General features: G+C 51.3%; 2 protein-coding genes across 2 annotated transcripts; one reads left to right on the plus strand and one right to left on the minus strand.

Moving 5' to 3' along the window:
- Nucleotides 1–1023: 1023 nt before the first annotated feature.
- Nucleotides 1024–17003, plus strand: HDAC1 (histone deacetylase 1). The gene is made up of 14 exons (XM_086480386.1): nucleotides 1024–1102; nucleotides 5294–5406; nucleotides 5838–5955; nucleotides 8951–9025; nucleotides 10251–10389; nucleotides 11018–11159; nucleotides 12347–12439; nucleotides 12754–12862; nucleotides 12981–13121; nucleotides 13606–13714; nucleotides 13820–13950; nucleotides 14709–14855; nucleotides 14962–15010; nucleotides 15392–17003. Exons 1-14 carry the CDS (start codon nucleotides 1054–1056, stop codon nucleotides 15417–15419), a joined length of 1443 nt encoding a protein of 480 aa, XP_086336512.1. The 5' UTR covers nucleotides 1024–1053; the 3' UTR covers nucleotides 15420–17003.
- Nucleotides 17004–19926: 2923 nt separating this feature from the next.
- On the minus strand, nucleotides 19927–21092 carry MARCKSL1 (MARCKS like 1). The gene is made up of 2 exons (XM_086480296.1): nucleotides 20997–21092; nucleotides 19927–20541 (listed from the first exon to the last, which is right to left on the minus strand). The coding sequence occupies exons 1-2, from the start codon at nucleotides 21090–21092 to the stop codon at nucleotides 19927–19929; spliced, it is 711 nt and encodes a 236-aa protein (XP_086336422.1).
- Nucleotides 21093–21733: the final 641 nt, after the last annotated feature.

The raw sequence follows: 21733 nt of genomic DNA on the forward strand, positions 1-21733 counted from the left end.
CCTCAGCAGTAAAGATTTGAAGCGCTTCAAATCTTTGGAGCAGCAGATTTCAGCTCCCCCTCCTAAGAAAGCGACGGACGGTCAAAGCTGACAAGTGACTCCAAAAAGCCGAGGGGAAGGGCTCTGGTGGAGCCATGTGGGGTCTGGCGGGTGCCCACCGCCCTGTCCCGGTGCTTGCCTGTGTGCAAATCCAGCCGCCAGCCCCACATGGGGCTGCCCAGGGGCCATGCCAGCCCCCTCACCCCGCTCTAGCTGGGCCTCGCCCCCTCCTTCACCCCCTGGGGACAGCAGGCAGCCCCCCCACAAGCGAGGGCCGCCCCAGCCCTTAACCGTGGAGCGCTCTTTCTCCCCCCACGGTGTTTTCACGATTTGTCCCGTAACCGCCACGGCATTTGGGGGAAATAAAGGCCTTTGCACCGGCAGCGGCTGAGGGGAGGCCGGGCCGCCATGGGGTAAGCGGGGTGATGCCCTCAGGGGATGGACCCCCCCCTCACACCAACCCCACCCCGGGGTGCTGCTGGGGGCTCGGGGCCCCTCTCACGTCGACCCCAGCTGTGTGAGACCCCCACGGCCCCGCTCTCGCCGACCCCGGCCGGGACAAGCCGGGGGGGCCGGGGCCTGGGCGGTGGTGGAGGCTTCTAACATGCCCCCCGCCCCGGGATGGTTCAGCCCCACCTGGCGTTCCCCCCCCCCCCCCCCCCCCGCGAATGGTTCCGCCCCGCCCACCTGGACCCTCTCTTTGCCCCCTCCCCGCCCCCCCCTCGCCCCAGCGATGGTGCAGCCCGCGCGGCCCCGCCCCCGCCGCAGTGGTACAGCCCAAGCACCCCGCCGCTCCGCCTAGCCTGCTAGCACCCCCGCGCCCGCTCTCTCCCCGCTGCCGCGATTTTCTATTGGCCGGAGGACGGCGGAGGGCGGAGCGTCCCTCCCCGATAGGCCGGAGGACGTGCGGGGGCGGGGCTGGTGGGGCGGCGGGGCCCGGGCCCCGGGGCGGGCCGGGCCGGGTTGGGTTGCGCGGGGCGGCGGTAGGGTCTGTCGCTGTGGGGAGGCAGGAAAATGGCGCTGACGCAGGGGACCAAGCGGAAAGTCTGCTACTACTATGACGGTGAGGGGCTGCGGGGAGTCGACGGGGGCGGCTACGGGGCTCGCCGGGCCAGAGGGGGGCGGTCCCGGGGCGGGGTGGGGGGGGCCTGAGGGGGCACCGGGGGTGGGGGGAGGGGAGACGGTGCTGGGGGTGGGGGAGGGGTCAGGGGTTGAGGAGGGCAATGGGAGGCGCTGGGGGGGGTTAGTGGGGGCTGCAGTGGAGGGGGGTAATGGGCGTCACTGGGGATGGGGGGGTGAGGGGTTGGCTGGGGGAGGGTAATGGGGGGGGTCATTGGAGGTCATGGGGGGTTGGGGGCTGCTCTGAGGGTAGTGGGGGGGGTCACTGGGAAATGTGGTGGGGCTGGGGGCTGCTCTGAGGGTGGTGGGAGGGGTAATGAGGGTCACCGGGGGGGCTGGGGACTGCACTAGGGGATGGAGGGATGGATATTGGCACTGAGGGACAGGGGAGGGCTGGGGGCTGCATGGGGGGGCAGGGAGTAATAGGGGCAGGGGGGTCGGAGCATGGGTGGGGGCAGGATTATGTGGGGACTGCAGCGGGCTTGGGGGGAATGGGGGACGCTGGAGGGCATAGGAAGGATGTGGGGGAGCGTGGTGGGATATGGGGGAGCACTGTAGGGGAGAATGGGGGAAGAGCGGGGGGAAAGAGTGGGAAGCAGTACTGAGGGGAGGTGGGGGGTGGAATAGGCTGTGGAGGTATGGAGGTCTAGGGACTTTGGAGGAAAGGCTGTGAAGGGTCCAGGATGGCGAGAGGGGCATGAGGCCGAGAGGGGCTTTGGGAGCAGTGCCGAGATGCCAAAGAAGGTTTCTGGGAGGATGGGGAGCGCTCGGGGTGGTGCTGGGGGATGGGACAGTTTGCAGGGCCATGAAGCCTACTTGAGCCACGTTAAGAGGTGGAGGCACTCCTGAAGCTCCCGTTTGGGTGCGTGGTTACTGTCAAGCAAGACACAAGCCCGAAGGTCTCAGGAGCCAGACTGACTGCGGGGTTGTTTGTAGGGAGTTCCTGTGTCTAGGAGCATTGTTTAGTTCTGGCTTGGAACTTGGCTGGGTTGTAGATTGGCTTTTTTTTTTTTTTTTTTTTTTTTTTTTAATGTTATGAGGCTAGGGAAGGTCTGCTTTGGGGCCTTATAGTCATCCCATTGGGGTAGGGAAGTAACGGGGTGTTGGAGCTGGCCGAATCCCAGGCTGGGTATCTTGTGCGGCTTCCCTGCTTCTACCCTGTAGCCTGTGGGAGAAATCACAGTCACGTCGCCTCTGCGCCTTCACAGCCAGCTCCCCTCTGGAGGGGTGACTTGGTGCCTCCGTGGTGGGCGAGCTCGTTTTTAATAGAGCCTGGGATCACTCTCTGTGAATGGTGTTGTGCAATTCTCTATTTCATCGTGGTTTTTAGTCTGTGAAATCAAATAAAAACTTTTTCTCACTGTTTTTTCCCTGGTCAGTGGATGTGCTCAGTGTTCAAGCAGTAAAGCGGGCTCTTTTAAATGGCTGTATGTGTCTGGCATATAGTGAGGGCTTTTATCCCTCTAGGAAAGTAAGTCTAAGCAGTAGGTTTGCAACCTATAGTGACAATCCTGTGGGGTCTCTGACTCAGACGGTGTCTTGGGGTGGGCAGGGCGAGGAGAAGTCTGGATTAGAGCTCTGGGTGCAGTGAAACTGAGCCCGATTGCACCACACAACTGATGTCTGTGCAACACCCATCATATCAAAATATACAAGGGGATGCTGCAGCCCTGGTCCCTAGCACGCTTGGTTTAAACTTGGAGTGCTGGCATGAAGTGCCAGGATGCCGTTCGTGTTTGCATGGATGTTGAAAAAAAACCCCAGTCTCTCTGTCCAAACTTATCCCTGTTCTTGGAGAATAATGTGTTCACAAAGAAGCTTGGCAGTTTGTGAACAAGCTGTAATCTTCAAAGGCACGCGATGATGTCTTAAATATGAAATAACCGGTCGTTTTGTTTGAAAATGCTAAGCAGAGATGCTATCCTTGTAGTCTTTATTGCACAGTAACTACATGAAGTTAGCATTCTCCACTCTTCCCTATAGCTGACCTCACTAATTTACTCTGTGGTGAGGTTTCAGTGCCTTCTTTCCACTGCCTTTTTACGAGCGGCTGGCAAACGTCCACAGCGTGTCCTAGGGTGAAAGTGTGCTTTTATTGTCGGGGAAGGCCTAATCTGCAGTTGTGGGAGGCCGGTTTGTTAGGGTCCTTTATTTTCCATGCAGGGAGGTTAGAGCAGCGCAATCTAGTGCAGTAATTCCCTGAAAGGGAGGTCCCTGGGTGCTATTTTGGATGGCATGTGGGTCTCTTCCTTGAGCCGCACGTTTCGGGTGGCGGGAGGGCGTCCTGTGCTGGAGAAGGAACCTGAGCTGCAGGGAAGGGTCTAGGTGGGCTGCAGAAGTTGGGGAAAAGGTCATTTGGTTTCAGAAGGGTCCTTCATGGAAATCCCGAGGGGTGCTGGGGGTGTGTGGCTTTGAACTTGAACAGTAACTTCTCCTTTATTAGCTCCCCATGTAGGGACTTGCTTAACCCTAGCAGACAGGAAGAGGTATCTGTTAAATTCACACACTCTTAATCTGCACTGACGTCCACGAGCAGCCAAGCTCGTCTGCTGCTCTGTAGGACTCGTGGTGGGATGTGTTTAGCAGAGCGAACATGAACAGGCTCTGGAAGTCAGGGTTTGCCCACAGCGTTTCGCTGACAGCCTGAGGTGAAGATGATGATGATTTTTCAAAGCTTCATGTACTTTTGTGCCGGTATTTTCTAGAGCATCTCTTCTTGAGTTCCCCAAAGCTTGATTTAACCTGATTTTATTGTAGGGGTAGTTGCCTCAGTAAAATACCTTCATGCAAAACCCACTCCGTTTCGCTGTAGCGCCACGGACAGTTTAACTCCAGCAGCAGAGTTTGGGTGTGGGATTTGCACCGTTTGCATCTGCTTTGACTGAAAATAGGGCTGTGTCCACAGGAGGAAGAACTAGAGCTCTGTCCTGTGAGGAAGTAGCAGTTTCTCCTGAATGTTAAGATTGGTGGTGAAATATTAATACTCCCAACTGAGTCACCAGCCAGACCGGATTGGGTCTCCTGCTTCCTAAACTGATTGGGAGGTGTACAGCTACGTGAACAACTTAGTCTGGTTTCCCAAGAAAATGAGGCTTGTGTGATACTGCTGCTGTGTGTGGCTGTCTGCTCTTGGCAACTTTTGAGTCTGTGCCGCTCGCAGCCAAATCAGGCAGGAGGCAGAAATCTGAAAGTTAAATTTGTGTAAGTTTCATGGAAATAAGTACCCTGGGAGAGGAGGGGGGAAGAAACCAGTTAGTGGTGCCTGCTGTGGGAGAGTGCAGCACGAGCTCAGCTTTTGCTAGGTAGCAGAAAATCCCCACGACCCGTGGGATATACCGCAGGAAGCCAGCTTCATTAACGCTGGTGCCCATAGGGTAGCTCGTCAGGTGGATCTGCGTGGGTGTGCGCTTGGTAGGGACTGGGATTCTTTCTGAAGTATTTCGAGCAATAATCAAGGGTGAAAATGATTGAGAAGCTGTAAAACTAGAGCCACGCTGGTGTTTGCTTACTGACAGAATTAGCTGCTTTGCCTCTCGTTCCTGTTAGGTAAATAGTAAGAAACTGAGGCAAAGAGGCTACGTGCCGTGTCTGATGAGTCATTGTCTGAGCCGGGATTAAACTTGCCTGCCTCTTGGCATGTGGGTTTCTGCTCAGAGTGTGGCTGCGTTCCTCAATGAAACCTGCGAGCTCTGCGGGTGTGAGAGGTCGTAGTGGACCTGAACCGCCTGGAGAGGACGTTGGAGAGCTGTCCTGTGCTGAGGGAGGCCGCACGGATGTGGTGCCCAAAGCTCCTCCTGCCCAGGAGAGCTGGAGCTCCCTCCCCTTAACTTGTGCAGTGTGATGTTAGTCCCTCAGACTCTGCCTGGGTTGCCTTCCCTAGAACTGGCATTACAAAATTCCTTGTTTGGCCATATCCTCATTTCCAAATGTCTTATTTGAGTCTAGGATAAACTTTTCTGAATGTCTGGAGATACTTGTGCAAACAAGATGGGAGACCCTATGCCCCGTGAACAGATGCAGTGCTGAAGGACAAATAAAATGACAGATGACCTGATGGCTCTTGTGGCTTGGCTGTGATTCTGTTTGAAGGAATTCGTAGTTTTCCCTGCTGTAACAAAATCCTTTCTGCTCCCAGGTGATGTTGGAAACTACTATTATGGCCAAGGTCACCCAATGAAACCCCACAGGATCCGGATGACCCACAACCTACTGCTGAACTATGGCCTCTACAGAAAGATGGAGATATATGTAAGTGTGGGGCTGGTCACGAAGAAAAATAGGTATGAAAGATGTTAGTTTGCCTGTCAGGATTTAATTTTGATGCTTCAGACTTGTGAGTTCTCTGCTGATAAGCCAAAGAGGAAAGGCAAAAAAAAAAAAAGCGGTTGTGCTGATGTATTTCTGCCTTCTGATTGCTTGTAGTGAGATGTTCCTCACTTCCAGTAGGCTTTGGAGACTGGAAAATGGCTTTCCTCCTTGTAACTTAAATATTTTCTTTGTCTAGATATGTAACACGTTCCAGTGGTGGCATTCTTACCTTTGAAAATAAGTTTCTCTTGTTTAATGCTGCTCGTTTGGGTGTTTTGCTGTTCTGGGGAGTAAATCGGAGATTGGGAATGGTAATTAGGGAGAGAGATGTGTTTTAAAACAAGCCTTGCTCTTCTCTTTTGTCCTTGCAGCGCCCCCACAAGGCAAATGCAGAAGAAATGACCAAGTACCACAGTGATGACTACATAAAATTTCTGAGATCTATTCGCCCAGATAACATGTCTGAGTACAGCAAGCAGATGCAAAGATGTAAGCTATGCGTGTAGCGCTGTAGTTCGTGCCAATGTTAGAATTTGTGGTTCTGGGTATCCTAGGCCAGCGTTAGAGGCTTGTGATAAAAAGAGTAGGAGGAACCATGGGAAATGGTCTTTCTCCTGGCTTTGTTTTTGATTTTTCTGGTAAATCAAGCATTTTAATAACGAGTCCCTCTCTTAAGCCGATGTGCCAAAAGAGCTGAAGAAACCCCTTTGACCTGGCTGTCTTTTTTTCGGTCTTGTGTTTTGATGGAAACTCTTCTAAATTGCCTTCCTGGCTCAGAGGTGACTGAACTGCTCCATTTGTGAGCTGCGTGTATTTTCTGTTATTGCTTGTCTTTAACCAGAGGCGTTGAGGTGGGAAAAGGTTGTGTAATTTAAAAGAAACAGGTAAACAAAACCCCAGCTCCTCAGTTGTGTTCAAAATCTTCAGTAACTCTGAAGGATTTTCAGGACACTGGCAGTTTGGAGATGGGGGAGGGTTGAGATGCACAAGAATACCTGTTCACTTTATGTTAGAATGGTTTATTTTGTGAGTTAATCTCTCGTTCTAACCTCTCCAGACTGTGGAAGGGCTCTTTTATGGTGGCTTTAATGTTACAGAAACCTTTTTTTTTGGTCTCTGCAACTCCAAGCTGATGTTCTTTGGCAATGACTGCAGCGAGGTAGATTTCTAGCAAGTACAGACAAATAGTGGTGAAGGCTCAAGGTTCATTTAAACGCTATTTTGGTCTTGCATACTGAAATCCTTGAGAGCAGAGAAAAGTTGTTAGCCCATGGGGTTCATTTATGTGGAGTAAGAGTAATCTCCAATTTAGAAGAAATATGGGTCTCCAGTCTGAAGTGGTGGCACTGGGAAATCAGGAATGAGCTGAAGGGGACAGATGTTAAGGCACAAGCACGTAAGAGGGATGGGTAATACGGCTCATGAGTAATATACGTTGAAAGACTTCCTATAGTAAATGATATACCAAATGACATGTACCAAAGTACATATTTACACGAACTGAACTGTTTACCCCTGAAGCAGATACAGCTCATAAACACCCACTCTGCTGTCTTGGGTAGTCAACGTTTTCTGTACTGTACTTCCACAGAACTATTTTTACCTGAAGGAGGCAAAATATGAAAATTAATCTTAAACACGTGGAGGACAGAGCCTTTCTTCAACGAGAGCTGCAAACTAGAGGCCTCTGTGTAGCTAGAGAACTAGTGCAGGAGGCTCAGAACAAAAGATTAGGGATATAGGAGACAAGGTCACCGCTCCCAGGTACCCGCTTGGTGTTTCAGCTTTCTCTTTGAGAGGAGGACAGCTGCTATGATTTCTGTAAGGGTGGTTCCACCTTTAATGCTGGGCTCTCTCTGGGAGTGCAACCACTCCCAGTACGAAGCTCCTCACCCACCCACTGCAAGGAAGAAGGAGCATCTGTGCCTCTCATCTTCCACCAGAGCTTTATTGACCCCTGTTTATTAACATCCCTCCTTAGTAGTCCTGGCTGCTTTCACTCTCCTGGTGGAAAAAAGCCCAACTGGCTTCTGTTTACCCAGCAGCTCCTGTCTTTGCCAGGGATAGCAGAGGGATGCCCTCAAGTAGTCGGTGATGCCCGCAAAGTTCTGAGGGGCAGTAAAGGTAATGAACATTCTGCTAATGCCGTGTCGCCTGCCTGAGGGCTTGGGAGGACTACTCTGTAATCCAAAGGGCAAGGAGTTTAATTTGTTGTCATGGGAAGCATGCAGAAATTGATGACTGAAGTTCTCCATACTTACAGGGAAAGCTTCCAACCACCTCTTTGAGTTAATTATTCAAACTGCCGGTTGCCATGCCCTGCTGAAACAATTGGAAAGGGGGAACAATTGCTTCCTTCTGGGTCTCCTGATGGGTATTGTCCTTTTCGGAGATCCCTGTCCCGAACTGGGACCATTCAGACTCCCCTATCGCACAGTCTTTGTGGAGACTGTGCACTGCCCAGTTTCTAATGCTGCAAGAATTTCGCTGTTTGTGCCTTTCTCATTAAGCACCGAAGTAAACGTTCTACAGATGTTGTTATGAAAATACAGATTATTTGTTTGTTTGTGAAAGCAAATCTTGCAAAATCCAGATTCAATACAAGTCTGTTGTTAGTGTTTTTATTTTTAATCATGGAACTATTTACAGTAGAAATTTATCCAAGCCAAAGCTACAATAGTGCTGAGAAGTTAAAAACTGACTGTCCAATGTGAAGTAAAAGGAGTGTACAAAGGGTAACAAAACAGATGTGGATGTAAACTCCTCGCCCAGTACACACCACTATCTACCATCTCCCCACTTTCTTCTGCAGCGCTGGCACTGTTTGCTTTCTCCACTCCTCATCAGCAATACAGCAGGAAACGGGAGCAAAAGCCTTGCCCACTTGCTGTGGGGTTGCGTGATGGAGCTCAGGGTCAGCTCTGTAGTCAGCAGCAGCACTGTTCCCCCCCCCAGAAGGCACGGAGCCCGCGCAGCAGGGCTGCAGCGTGGCCTGGGGGCTGGTAGCGAGGGGTGCTGGCCCTCATTTTGCCCAGCCTGCCTGTGCCTGTGGTGACCAGCGCGTGCTGCTGGAGCAGAGCAGAAAACTGTAAATGTGCTGCTGGGGTAGCTGCTGAGGACACGTGTCGGTGTTACACAGCTCTTGCTGATAGCATCTCCTCTCTGCCCACTCATTTTCCGACGTGATTGACTGGTTTCGGGATCCCTCGTAACGCACCCCAGTAGATGGCGTGCCGCTCTCGCCAGAGCTCCTGGGACCTTGTCTCACAAGTCAGGAGTATCTTCCCTACAGCAAAAGCCCTTTTTTGCCTCATCAGGCAATCCTCGGGTTGATTACGTTAATGTTTCATTATTTGTGTGTGATATTTTGTTGTTTAAAGCATTTGATCGCTTATCTCATTAGCTTTTTACATCGGAATGGAGGTATCAGCTTCGCCATTTATCTGTAGCTTTGTCTTACTAACTCTTTCGTGTTCTTTTCAAGTTAATGTTGGGGAAGACTGCCCTGTGTTTGATGGGTTGTTTGAGTTTTGTCAGCTCTCTGCTGGAGGCTCGGTTGGTAAGCTCACAAGTTCTTTTCTTTTTCTTCTAAGCAGATGTATGTAATGTAGTTCTGTCTAGGAAATAAATTGTTGTAGGTGGTGGTGGGGAAGCCCTGGGAACCTGTTTCTGGTTTCGTTAATAATTAGATCCAGATTTCGTCCCATGTGAGACTCAAGCCTTGCATACTGACAGATCCCTCTACGTTTGTTAAGCATGTCTTCACTAGTCTCTGTTACTTGACTGAGTATGTGAAGGACTCTGTAAGTGCTATAACAACATCGCCCACCATAGCATTGAAACAAAACCGCAGCAGCAACAGGGGTTTAATAAAAAAATCAACGTGAGCTTTACAGAAAAAAAAAAGTTGTAGAAACCTTGCTCTGGGCAGGCGTAACCTGAAAAGGAAGAAAAAAAAGAAAAAAAAAAAAAAAAAAAGAGAGTTACTTTATCAGTTGTTTTTCACAAAAAGCCACCGCCTCTGGACGTGAGGCAAAATAGAACCTGAAGGGTTTCGGAAAGCTCCCTGAAAGCTGGAACATTTGAAATGCTTTCACTATTTTCAAACACTTTGTTGCAGAAAGACTGATGTTGCAGAACTGTGTTACTGTGCCTGGGCGTTAGAGCTTTGTGGCTGCTGCTCCCACAGTGACGTCTGGAAGTCTTTGCTTCCTGTAACGTAGTGCAGCGGTACGCACGAGTACCGACTGCAGCGCTTTTTGAAGTAGCTCTATGCTCTCTGGTCCCACGGCTGTAGGTTCCACAGAATCTATAATTTGTTTTGATCCTGGGAGACTTGCAAAATTTGCAGAAAGTTTATGAAGGGGCTGGGGGAAGAGAACTTCCTTTGCCTAAATGCATATTCAGAGAATGACCTAAATATATGTTGGATAAAACCTTCCATTAAAACCTTTCGTTCAGGGCACTGAGAAATCTAGTCTGCCTTCGACTGTGACCCCGGCTAGAATGCGGTGGACTTGTTTGTGCAGATTTCATGCTCCGAGGCAAAAGTGGGAAGCGGTGAAGAGTGTGTGCAGGCAAAACAGAGCCTGCATTTCTCTTCCCTTGCCTTTTGTTAGTTTATTGAGACATCCAGTGTTAAACCCTTGGGCTTGTGCTTTGTAGAGTACCCAAACACGCACGTAAGCAGTGATGTGATCGTAAGGGACCAGTACTTTACCCCTCGGCCTCTGCCATGGGGCCTTTGCTCGCGTGCTAACATTTTGTAATTCTTCTCCCAACAGCCAGCGCTGTGAAGCTGAACAAGCAACAGACAGATATTGCCGTGAATTGGGCGGGAGGCCTTCACCACGCTAAGAAGTCAGAGGCTTCTGGCTTCTGTTATGTCAACGATATCGTCTTGGCTATCTTGGAGCTCCTCAAGTATGGGCAGTACTATTTACCCGCTTCGTTTGTCCATTCTGCTGCATTTCCTCTGAGTCCTTAGCGCTTTCTGCCCAATCTTTTCTTTTTTGATGCTTTTTTTTTTTTTTTTCAGCTGTGTTTTCCCAGGAGGGCTTAATCAGCTATCTTCTGGGGTGTGGTACCCTCTTCCCCAGGGGGTATGGCTACAGTGGCACTATGCAGGAGGCAGACGGCTTGGAGCGGTTCCTCTTGGGCCCTTCTCTTTACCACCCACTCTGGAACAGGGGGCACAGCTGTAATATGTGACAGCTTTTGGCTCAAGGCAAACCTCAATGGGAGGCTTGGACGTAAAAATGCAGTCTGTTGGCTGAATCTGAATAAACAGAGCTGAGTCTGCCTTCAAAGATCAGTGGCAGCAGCAAAAGCCACATTATTTTCCTCTGTGGTTCCGTTGCACGGCTGACCAAGGCACATGTCTGTTCTCCGCAGCTCTTTTTGCTTGTAGGCTCCGGAGGAGAGAGCTGCCTGGTAGCTGCACAGCCCAGGGGTTAGCACCAAGTTCCTTGCTCTCCTCCCATTTGCTCTGCTGGTGAAGGCCGTTCCTGCCCTGAAGAAATGCAGCATTTTGACTCCTTTCTGATCCTAGGTATCACCAGAGAGTGCTGTATATTGACATCGATATTCACCACGGAGATGGCGTGGAGGAAGCCTTTTATACCACAGACCGTGTCATGACCGTGTCCTTTCATAAGTACGGAGAATACTTCCCGGGAACAGGGGACCTGCGGGTGAGAATGAAGGCTTAGCAGAAAATTACCCTGAGATTCGATCTCGTCCATCTGTTTGCTGTCACTAATTTAACTAAAATCACTGCTCCCCGGGGTTTGCCTGCTCTCAAAGTGGCATCCTTTTTCTGAGGGCAAAGGTGTGTGTGTGTGAGGCAGCTGGCTCGGCTCTTGGAGCGGGTGCTTTGTTCCTGTGATTGTGGCCTGGAGAGGAATAAAACCAAGGCTTTGATATCCGTCTCTTAGCAGCCTTCTGGTGGGATTACGCTCTGAAGACGGTGCATTGGTCATCTGTAGCTACTTGCAAACGAAGCTTGGTCACACAAGCTTTTGGGTGGAAGTTTGAGGCCGTGCTTCTGTGTGTGTTGGTTTATCTTGTTGGCATTTCCTCCCGTGAGTCAGCTCCGCACGTTAATGAACCGCGGTTTTAACGTGGCACCCGTACAGGTTAGGTCCAGGTGTGGTTCGCTGTGTGGCTTCTCGCATTGCCGGAATGCTGTTCTCAGGGGTGAAAGGTTCTTTGCCTTTTTTTTTAAGTGCTTTTTAGTGGAATTGCATTTTTGTGATCTAAATTCTCTCGTCTTCCACTTGTGAGTTGGATTTTTTTCAGCCCTGCCCAGACTTTCGCACTGGTGATGCAAACTTGCATGCAGCAGCATTCCTTCCTGGTGCAGCCATTCCGCCCCATGAATGAAATAATTATTTTTGATAAAACACTTGGGTATGAGAGAGAGAATGGAAATGTAAAAATATATATATGATTTTAAAGTAAAAATAGATTCCCTCGGTTACTAGACCACACGGTCAGCCCGAACTGGTATTTTGGGCTGTGCATCTCTGCAGCGTGCAGGTTTGGAACTAGAATTTTGGCTACCCGATTTATTGCTGTGTAAAAGAGTGGCTTTTGCCAGTGCAGTGAGAGCCCGTGTGCTCAGAGCAACGTGTAGGAGTAGATTTTTCTTCTCTGAACGCTGAGGGCCAAACGCACCCACTTATGCCAAATAAGCTGCTGTTGGGGTCAACTGCCTCTTGCTGCCCTCTGCCAGAGCACTGTTTGTCCGTGCGAGCCTTAGGCTTACGTTGGGATTACGCTGATGGAATCCCGGACTTCCCTTCCTGATTTGGGGCACCATTTGTGTTTGGGGTTGGTTCTGTGGTGACTTGTGTCTCTCTGTCTCTCACTCTAACAGGATATTGGTGCAGGCAAAGGCAAGTACTACGCTGTCAACTATCCCCTCCGGGACGGAATTGATGATGAGTCCTATGAAGCAATATTCAAGCCGGTAAGTGAAGACATCTTTGCTGAGTGATTCTTTGTGGATCATACTTGGTCACTGGGTGGCTCATGGAGCCGTTCTTTGGGGAGATTGATTCAGTCTTCTCTAATAAGATTCTTCAGGGCCTGTATTCCTCCCTAACAATTGCAGCCTGTCGTCAGTAAGCTTCGCTTTGTGAGAGCCTCAGTGTTACCAACGTAGGGGAGTCGGCAGCTGTGGGAACACTCGGGATGTCTTCGTGTCACTTGCTGACATGGACATTACTGTGTTGCTGTGACACTGTCCTGTGGAGAGTGTGTAACAAGGGGTTTCTTGTTTAGGTGATCTCTAAAGTGATGGAGACGTTCCAGCCTAGCGCAGTTGTCTTGCAGTGCGGGTCAGATTCGCTGTCAGGGGACAGGCTGGGTTGCTTTAATCTGACCATCAAAGGTAGGAGTACCGTACGGTGCCTTGAACTGGCATAACTGATGTAATCAGATGTCATGGAAAAGTTTCTTCTTCTTATGCCATGAGGCTGTGACCTTTTCCCCCACTGCTGTTGCTGCAGGTCATGCCAAGTGTGTGGAGTTTGTAAAAAGTTTTAATTTGCCTATGCTGATGCTGGGAGGAGGTGGCTATACGATCCGCAACGTGGCTAGATGCTGGACCTACGAGACTGCTGTGGCTTTGGACACTGAAATTCCCAATGGTAATTCTCCCCAGGAGCCTTTGAAGCAGGACTAAGGGACAATGACGCTCTAGTAACAGAGCTCGGGGAAACGGTGCTGCTGTGGGAGAGCTCGCAACCCTAAGATGCTTGAGTAGCTTTTGATTATTACTGTGGAGGAGCTTTTGGGTTCCCTGATTTGCAGTAGCTGTTCTTGTTTGCATTCAAGTCCTGTAGCTCTCCCCTCCAGCAAAAGGTACCCAGCAGCCTTGCCAACTTACTGAAATGAGATCACCTTCCCCTGAAAACTTCTGTGTGCGCTGATAGGGTTTAACTGCCAAGGAAGCTTTGACTGCGCTGTTGCCAAGATGTCTGTTTTGATCGGAGTTTGGGCTACGAGAGCTTCAGCTCCTCCACCGAGCTAAATGCAGTTGTGCTTTTCTGTAGCACTGAGGGGCGGTGTGGTTGTGGTGTTCATCGCTGAGCCAGGGGTAATTTGTGTTTATTCCTTTTCAACTTGCTGCAGAACTTCCCTATAATGACTATTTTGAGTACTTCGGACCAGACTTTAAGCTCCACATCAGTCCCTCGAACATGACCAACCAGAACACCAATGAGTATCTCGAGAAGATCAAGTAAGTGTTCGTTCCTCTTCGCGAGGCTGACACCTCCTACCGGGGGCTCCGCAGCCGTGGGCGGCATCTTGCTGACGGAGGTGTTCCTTTCCTGGCTGGCTCTAGGCAACGTCTCTTTGAGAATCTGCGCATGCTGCCTCATGCCCCTGGCGTCCAGATGCAGCCAATTCCTGAGGATGCTGTTCAGGAAGACAGTGGAGATGAAGAGGAAGAAGATCCTGAGAAACGCATTTCAAGTATGGGCTTGTCTCTGGCATGGTTACGTTGCCCGGCTGGGCAGGGTACTGTTCAGAGCCTGGGGGTGCCAAAGCTGAACAGGATCAGTTAGACAGAGAAGTGAACGGGCTCTAAACTGAGCTACCTTAGTAAAGAGAGGGGGTTCAGATAAATCTCTGTTCTAGAGTCCTTGGGTTTGAATCTGTTCCCACCTTTCGGGTTGATTTTGTAAGATGAAGCAGCGATGCTAAGCACTGCAGGGCTGACAGATTTCTTTTCCCTTGGAGAAACGGCACTTTCGCCAGATGATTTCCATAATGGGAGAACCTAGGCTTTAATGTGAGAATTTAAACAGTTCCTGTGAGGTAGGTGCTATGGCAGAATACTTTCTGGGAGGCTGTCAGGTCTGATCCCAGAAGTTGTCTTCCTCAGTGAAAATGCTACTTTTTAGCCAGATTGGCGGATGGCCTTTAGATCTGGCAGACAGATTTTCACAGTGTGAGGCTGGTTAACCTGCTTATGCTGTCAAGTCTAGACATCACGCTGTACCTCATCCAAGTCGTACATGTGATCTTGGATCTTGGGCCTGAGCAGTTAGGAGTGACGACTTAAAAGGTAGGGCAGGTAGAAAGATGGAGTGTTTATATCGTGGCCTAATCCTGACTTACGTAGGCTCGTTAGTTCCTTCCAGCGTGTAGATCTAGTTGGAGAAGTTAGTGCTTGGGGTCTCCTGACTTCTAAATCTGCTGAAACAACCTCTTGTCCTCTTTGCGCTCAGTCCGCAATTCTGATAAGAGAATATCCTGTGATGAAGAATTCTCTGACTCTGAAGATGAAGGGGAAGGAGGGCGCAAAAATGTTGCCAACTTTAAGAAAGCTAAGCGTGTGAAAACAGAAGAGGAAAAGGAGGAAGAGGAGAAGAAAGGTAAGCCTGAGAGCTAGGATGAGAAGCCCTCCCAGCTCTGTGGAACTTTCCCTGCCATGTACTGTCCTACTGCGCTACATGTGTCTTTTCTTTTCTTTTTCACTAGATGAGAAAGAAGAGGAAAAAGCAAAAGAGGAGAAAGCAGAACCCAAAGGGTGAGCCCTGTCTCCTGGCGTGGCGAGTAAATGGCCGTGCTGGTACTTCCTTGTGCATCTACTCCTGCCCCCAGTGGGGGGCTGCCCAACTTGGGGGGGTTGGAGGAGAGACGTGGTAGTTTGGATGGCTTTGTCACGGGCTCTTCGCGGGAAGAAGTTGGCAGGTGTAGCGCGGCTCACCTGGTAAAGCGCTGTGCGAGCAGAGCCCTCGGTGAAAAGGGCTTCAAAACACTGAGCCTGCCTTCCGTAACGTTACGAGTTTTAGATGAAAATGGGGCTATAAGCACCACTTTTAAGGTTGCAATCCTGGCTTGTTACTAAAGCTTGGGCACAGCCCGAGCTGCTCGTTGAAACCAAATTCTTCACTGCTTGCTTCCCCAGGGTGAAGGAAGAGACGAAATCCACCTAAGATGGCTGCAGCTGGACAGTACCTGTCAGTGCGTAGTTGTCGTAGGTTAGCTTCTCTGGTTGCCTCCCATTCCACAGGATTTATATTTTATATATGTTTCTGTATATATTTCTATATAAATATATAAATGACTTGAGAACTGTAAATTATTCCTTGCTGCACTCCGCTGGGAGCAGATAGGGAGGATTCTGTGGAGTAGACAGACCTGCACTGCCCAGATTTGGTGACTGGGAAGTTTCACTCTTGCCTTCCACTGCTTCCTTAGTGTGTCTTTTGAAAAAAAAAAATCACTTCCTTTCTTTTCTCTCTCCTCTGAAATAACCACCCTTGGAAAAGAATAATTTAAGTAGAAGTAGTATCTGCATTTCAGGTTAGGTGGAAAGATGGCCATGAATTTTTTTTTTTGAATTTTTTTTTTTTTTTGGTGGGAGAATCTGAGTTCCCAAATGAAGCCTGTGAGAGACCGACTATTCCTTTAGTCTTCAGTTTGATTCCACCATGGCAAGTAACTGCAAGCTGGTGCCGCTTCTCAGGGTCAAATAGTGCAGTTCTTGAATAGAGTTGGCTACCTCCCTGCAGCAAACTTGTGGAAAGAGATGAAGCAGCTTAAAAGCAATCTGAAAAGCGCTTTAGTGAAATCAGCCCAAGAGCCCTGCAGGTGCAGATCTGGAAGATGCAAAATGAAATTCACCCTAATGTGGTGGTTAACATTTTCCGAGATCTTGCAGATCCAGTTGGTGTGGCAGCATTATACACCTCGAGTTAAGAGAAGGGATGAAATTTTTATACCTTTTTTTTTTTTTTTCTGTGCCCCTCTGGAGGAGGGGGGAAGTGAGTTACTGCCCATTTGGCCGCCTGCTTTGCTTTTCCTGCTAGTTCTGCCCTCGGCTACACGTGCCGTAATGCGCTTTCTCGGTGCTGAGCTGTGTCCTAGGCTGAAACCACTGCAGAAATTCCCGACTCATCTAAAGGCCAGACCAAACAGAGCCCGGCTGAAAGCTCTTGGCGTTGTGTGTCGCTCCCTGAAAAACTCTTCTCTGAAGTGAAGTTACAAACGCTTCCAAACTGAACCTTTCCTTTCTCTCTTGCTCTCAAGGCCAGTAAATATGGAGAATCTTTTCATCAGCCGTCTGAGCTGTTATCTTTGTAAGGGAACAGCAGATGGGGCTCTGTGCGTTTTTATAACTACTCCTCTTCCTACTCCCACGCGTTCTCTCACACCCAAAGGTCTTTTGTGACCAGAACTGGCCTTCCTTTTGCATCTCGTTTTGTACAGCTGATCATTAGATGAGCGTTGGATGAAATGCTTTGCAGAAGTTTTGCAGGCAGTTTTGACTCGCTGCTCTCCTTTCTCAGGGGGATTCCTCTGTCCCTAAGAGGATCTGTACCTCCCACGGAGCGCTGCTGCTGGTTTCAACTCTAATAATGCTGCTAACTTAACACAGGTTATTTTTTAAATGTTTTATTTTTTTAAATACTTCTTTTCCCTTTTCCACCGTGAGTTTTTTAGTCTCTTTGAATCCGAGTGACGTGTCACTCCCGCTCTTCAGTGTTTGTATGTGAAGCGAGAGAGATCAGTGTATCTTTGTGTCTGGGGTGGGGGGGGGGGGTGTGGGGGAATATATTGTGGTTTTTTAAAGATGCTTTTATTTTGAATTTTGAGAATCTTTGTAATAAAACTGGTACATTTCTATGGTTGGTGTGAGTTTGGTCTGCTTTCTGCTGAGAGGAAACGAGTGGGAGTTCAGTTTGTTTTCAGAGCCATTGCTGGAAAATGGTGCAGTGGCTTGGTCGTGACCCTGATGTAAATGTAGGTCCCAACAACAAAAAATGACAGCTGTCCTAAGGCTGTGGAGGGAAAGGTGAGGCATGGTCACTGTCCCTCCTCTGTCAGGAAAAGGGCTAGATGTGTTGGTTGAAGGGCCACCCACCAAAGCATTTTATTTGGAACATGCTGCATGTGAAAGATTGCTTTTGTTTCTTTTGTAAATGTTTGGTTTGTTTGGGTTTTTTCTTCTTCTTTTCCCCTGGGTTTTATAAGATAGCCTTGAAATTCTCCTCATGGCCCTTCTCTCCAGAAAAGGTAAGTCAAAATCCTCTGGGTTCTCTTCGCTCACAACTTTTCTCAGGGTCCCTGGGGCAGTTTTTCTGTCTCTTTCTGAAATTACAGCTGGGTTCTCATCCAGCAGCATTGCTGATGCTGGTTGGGTTTGCCGTTTGTTTGGAGTTACACTACTCCATGCAGCTGATGCTCTGAAAGCAATGCTAACCTAGAACGGGAATAGTAAGTTCTGGGAAGGGAGTATCTTTTGGATGAACTTAGGTGGTTTTTATCTGGTATTCAAGTGAAAAAAATTTCATTATTATAATTAGGAGCAGGTTAATTCTGCAACTGGGTGGTGATCACACCTGAAATGGACACAGAAGCCAAATTTGCTCTTTATGTAGTTAAGAAAAAGCTTTGCGTGGCACAGTTGACTTCCGTTGCTGTAATAATACTCCGGGAAACTGAAGTTATCCTTTTCACCACAGCAGACAACTAAAATCCTCCCCTCCTTGAACAAAACTGTACAATTCAAGTTGCCCCGGCCAGATCACGCCTGCCAACGTACAACTGCAGCCCCGCTCTCTTCCAGTCTGTCTTAAAATGGCTGCCGCCGTGCCGCACGGCAGCTCCCTGGCAGATGCACCGGGCCCCGCGCCTCGGCTGGGGCACGAGGCAGCTGCGTCTCGCGTGACGGACCCTGAGCAATCCCCGAAAGAATTTGCAGCCCACGGGGCCTACATTTAAAATACCTTTTTTATTTTTTTTGCCCCCCCCCCCCCAATGAATAGGACCGAAGACCCTGCTGCGTTTGGAAGCAGGTCGCTCGCTTTAGCTTCCTGCTGTTGCTAAGAGCTGCGCTGCGTGAAACCGGGAGTTTCGGCCTTTTCCACCTACCTGAAGAGCAGGGATGGTCCTTGCCCCAGGCCCTGCCTTGTCAGGGTGGTGCCAGTTGGGCAAACAACAGTCCTCACTTTTCTCCATCTTCTTTGCCAGCCAAAACAGCAGGGGCAGGTAATGAGATGGGAATTGGGAGCAGGCCATTAAATGGAGGGGCTGGGCACTCCTGCTGCAGCCTAAGCTGGCAGGAGGAGCTCTTATGGAGGCTGGAGCCTTCAAGCTCCAAGCTGCTGGCGAGGGGCAGTGCTCCTTCCTGCTGCTGCACAGCCATCTCCAGAAAAATCACCTCTGGCCCTGCGCAGGTGACAGGAGAAGCGATAGAGGCACCCCTTGTGCCTTCGGTTTTTCTTTGGAAGTAAATCTTTGCTCCCCGCGCATCGTTCTCATGCTCTAGCATGTCTTTTCAGAAAAGATGAGCCAATCCTATTCTAAAGCCACTAAAAAAATTAAAGAAGCCAAGCTTAAAATGGGAATTTCACTCAGTAGCCTTCCTTAAGAGAAAAGGCTTTTCTTCTCCCCCCCACCAGAAAAAAAAACCCCACAAAACTAGGTTAGATCTGAGAAAGCAGGTACTGAGCAGCCAGCTGAACAGTGATCCTAAGGTAGCAACAAGAGGCTTGTGTGAGAAAGTCCTTTGTGGCTGTAGCTCTACATCTGCTGCAAGTCAATTAACTGCGAGCAGAGCCAGGGCTGGAGTGATTAAATGCAGCAGCTGTTGAACTAAATAAGCAACTGCTATCTTCCCTGGCCCTCGTCTGGCATCCAGGACAAGAAGGACTCAAGCTCACCCATAAAGGGGTCACCATTTATTCCTTTCAAATGTTACAAGAAAGCCCATACAGCTTTTTCTGTTGTTTTGTTGGTTTTTTTTTTTTAGAAGTTAGAAAATTGCAAATCAAGTGTTTTGGCCATTAAAAAATTATTTACAGAGAAAACAATGTTGCTTCACATTATACAGCTGGCAGGGCCCCTCCCTCCACCCCACACCCTAAAAGTTATCCCTTAGAAGCAGAATTAAACACAGCGGACTTACAAGCTTTATGGTTTTAAGCCAATAGTAAGACATTATAAAAAACTAACCAGATTAGCTTTTAAACCATTGATCTCTATAAAAAGCACAAAATACTTTATGTGAAGTCAGAACCAGGAATGTAAACTGAGAAAAAAGAATCCATTGAACAGTCACTGGCTTGCTGGGCTTCGAAGTCTGCCGGGAGGAGAGTGGGGACAGTCAGGAGACCAGCAGAGATACCAGAGCAGGATGGGAGATCTGGGTTCTTACAAACTGTAAATTCCAGTTATGTCCAGGACGGTCTTCCTCTACAGTTTTAAAGGATTTGGGTAAAACTACTCCAAGTGGTGGTGGTGGTGGGAATCCAAACCAGCTTTCTAACAGGGAAGAAAAGAAACAACTCAGGGAGGGGGGAAGAGTGTTGGGTTTAGAGAGCGTTGTCAGTTCTAGGAGGGAGGGGGAGGTGTGTGGGCAAGGCAGCGAGTCCGTGGTGTTACCGGGATGGAGAGGACGGTGTAAGAGTCTTAAGTTAGGATGATGCCAAGTGGGCTCTACTCTTCCTTCTGCTCCGCTGGAGTTGTCGTAGGCTCAGGCCCCGCAGGTTTCGAGGGCTCCTCTGGTTTGGCTGTATCCCCGTGGCTTTCCCCCGCCTGCTGCTTCTCTTCCTCCTTGCTTCCCCCTGCTTCTGCATCCTCCCTCTTGGGCTCGGCTCCCTGCTGCCCATCCGCAGCGGGGCTGCCCTCCCCGGGCCCCTGCTCCTCCGCTGTCCCCTCCTCGGGGGGAGCCGACGGCTCCGTCCCGCTGGCCGAGCGAGCGGGATTCTCCTCTCCCTTGGCCTCTGCCTTGCCTTGGTCCTCCGAGGGAGAGGACCCAGAGGAGTCCCCGGCTTCTTTCTTGTTCTTCCTAAACGAAATTCCGCTCAGCTTGAAGGATTTCTTGAAGGAAAACTTCTTCTTCTTCTTCGGGGTGTCCTTGGGGGCGGCGGCACCTTCGGCTTTAGCATCCCCCGCTTCGGCGGGGGGAGCGGGCTCGATGGCATCCCCGCCGCCCGGTTCGCCCTTGCTCTCCTCCTTCAGGGGTTCAGCCGAGCCGTTCCCGTTCAGAGGGGCCGCCTCGCCCCCCGCCTTGGGCGTCATGTCCCCGTTGAGCCTCAAATGGCCGTTCTCCTGCGGGAAAAGCGGGGGGGGGGGGGGGAAGGGGGGCGGTGTGAGGAAACGGAGCACCGCGTTAGGCACAGCCGGGACTCGGCATCCCCTCCCCAAAGCCCCGCACCCACCCGGAGCGGGGGAGGGGGGGGGGCACTCAGTCGGAGAAAGGGGTTGCACCGGGCATGGGGGTGGGGGGTATTGCGCGGCCACCGGGCGGCGCCCGCGCTCCACTCCCGGTACCGGGGCGAGGCGGCGGGGACGGGGCCCCCACCCGGTGCCGGGAGGGAGCCTGAGGCGCGGCGCGGGCGGGGCCGCATCGCTCGGTGCCCACCGGACAGGAGGATCCCCCGGGCCTCCACCGCCGCCGCCGCCGCCCCTTCCTCACTGAGCGGCCGCCGCGGATGCCTTTGTCTGCCCGCCCCGGCGGGGCTCTCCGGTGCCTGCCCCCCCCCCGTCCCCTCCCCGGTACCTACCTGCCCGTTGGCCTTAGCGGGCTCGGTGGCGGCGGCGTGGCCGGCCGGTGGGGCGCTGCCCTCCGCCTTGGCCGCCTTGGAGCCCTGGCTGCCCATGGTGCGGCACGTCGGGCCGACCCCGCCGCGGCGGCTGCGCTCGGCTGGCGAGCGGCGCCGAGAGGGAGTGGGGAGAGCCCCCCGCCGCCCCGGTAATAAGGAGCGGGGCGGGGGCGGGACGCCGTCGAGACCGCCCCGGGGGCGGAGGGACGGGGTTGGAGCCACCGCCCCGGCGGGGACGAGGGGGTACTGACGGCCGCCGTTCCCCCTCCCCGGCTGTGAGCTCCCGGAGGCCGGGGCAGATCCCGGTGGGGCGAAGCCAGGCTGCGGGGAGGTGGTGGGGAAGGGGAGCGGGTCGGTGCTCCCCTCCCCCCCGAGCTCCCATTACCTCTGGGGTGCTGCTCATCCCAGCCCTGACACCCCTGGGGAGCTTCTGCCCCCAGCCCTGACAGCCCTGGGGTGCCTCTACCCCCCAGCCCCATCACCCCTGGGGTGCTGCTCACCCCAACCCTGTCACCCCTGAGGAGCTTCTGCCCCCAGCCCTGACAGCCCTGGGGTGCCTCTACCCCCCAGCCCCATCACCCCTGGGGTGCTGCTCACCCCAACACTATCACCCCTGAGGAGCTTCTGCCCCCAGCCCTGACACCCCTGGGGTGCCTCTGCCCCCAGCCCCATAACCCCTGGGGTGCGCCCACCCACCC

The sequence above is a fragment of the Leptosomus discolor genome, chromosome Z (assembly GCF_034619465.1).
Source record: "Leptosomus discolor isolate bLepDis1 chromosome Z, bLepDis1.hap2, whole genome shotgun sequence".
In the NCBI taxonomy this organism is placed as follows: domain Eukaryota; kingdom Metazoa; phylum Chordata; class Aves; order Leptosomiformes; family Leptosomidae; genus Leptosomus; species Leptosomus discolor.

Coding starts and splice junctions, on each gene's coding strand:
- MARCKSL1 (XM_086480296.1), bottom strand. CDS start 21,092: ATGGGCAGCCAGGGCTCCAAGGCGGCCAAGGCGGAGGGCAGCGCCCCA. Junction 20,542..20,996: donor CCGCTAAGGCCAACGGGCAG/GTAGGTACCGGG, acceptor CTTTTCCCGCAG/GAGAACGGCCATTTGAGGCT.
- HDAC1 (XM_086480386.1), top strand. CDS start 1,054: ATGGCGCTGACGCAGGGGACCAAGCGGAAAGTCTGCTACTACTATGAC. Junction 1,103..5,293: donor AGTCTGCTACTACTATGACG/GTGAGGGGCTGC, acceptor TTCTGCTCCCAG/GTGATGTTGGAAACTACTAT. Junction 11,160..12,346: donor CGGGAACAGGGGACCTGCGG/GTGAGAATGAAG, acceptor TCACTCTAACAG/GATATTGGTGCAGGCAAAGG.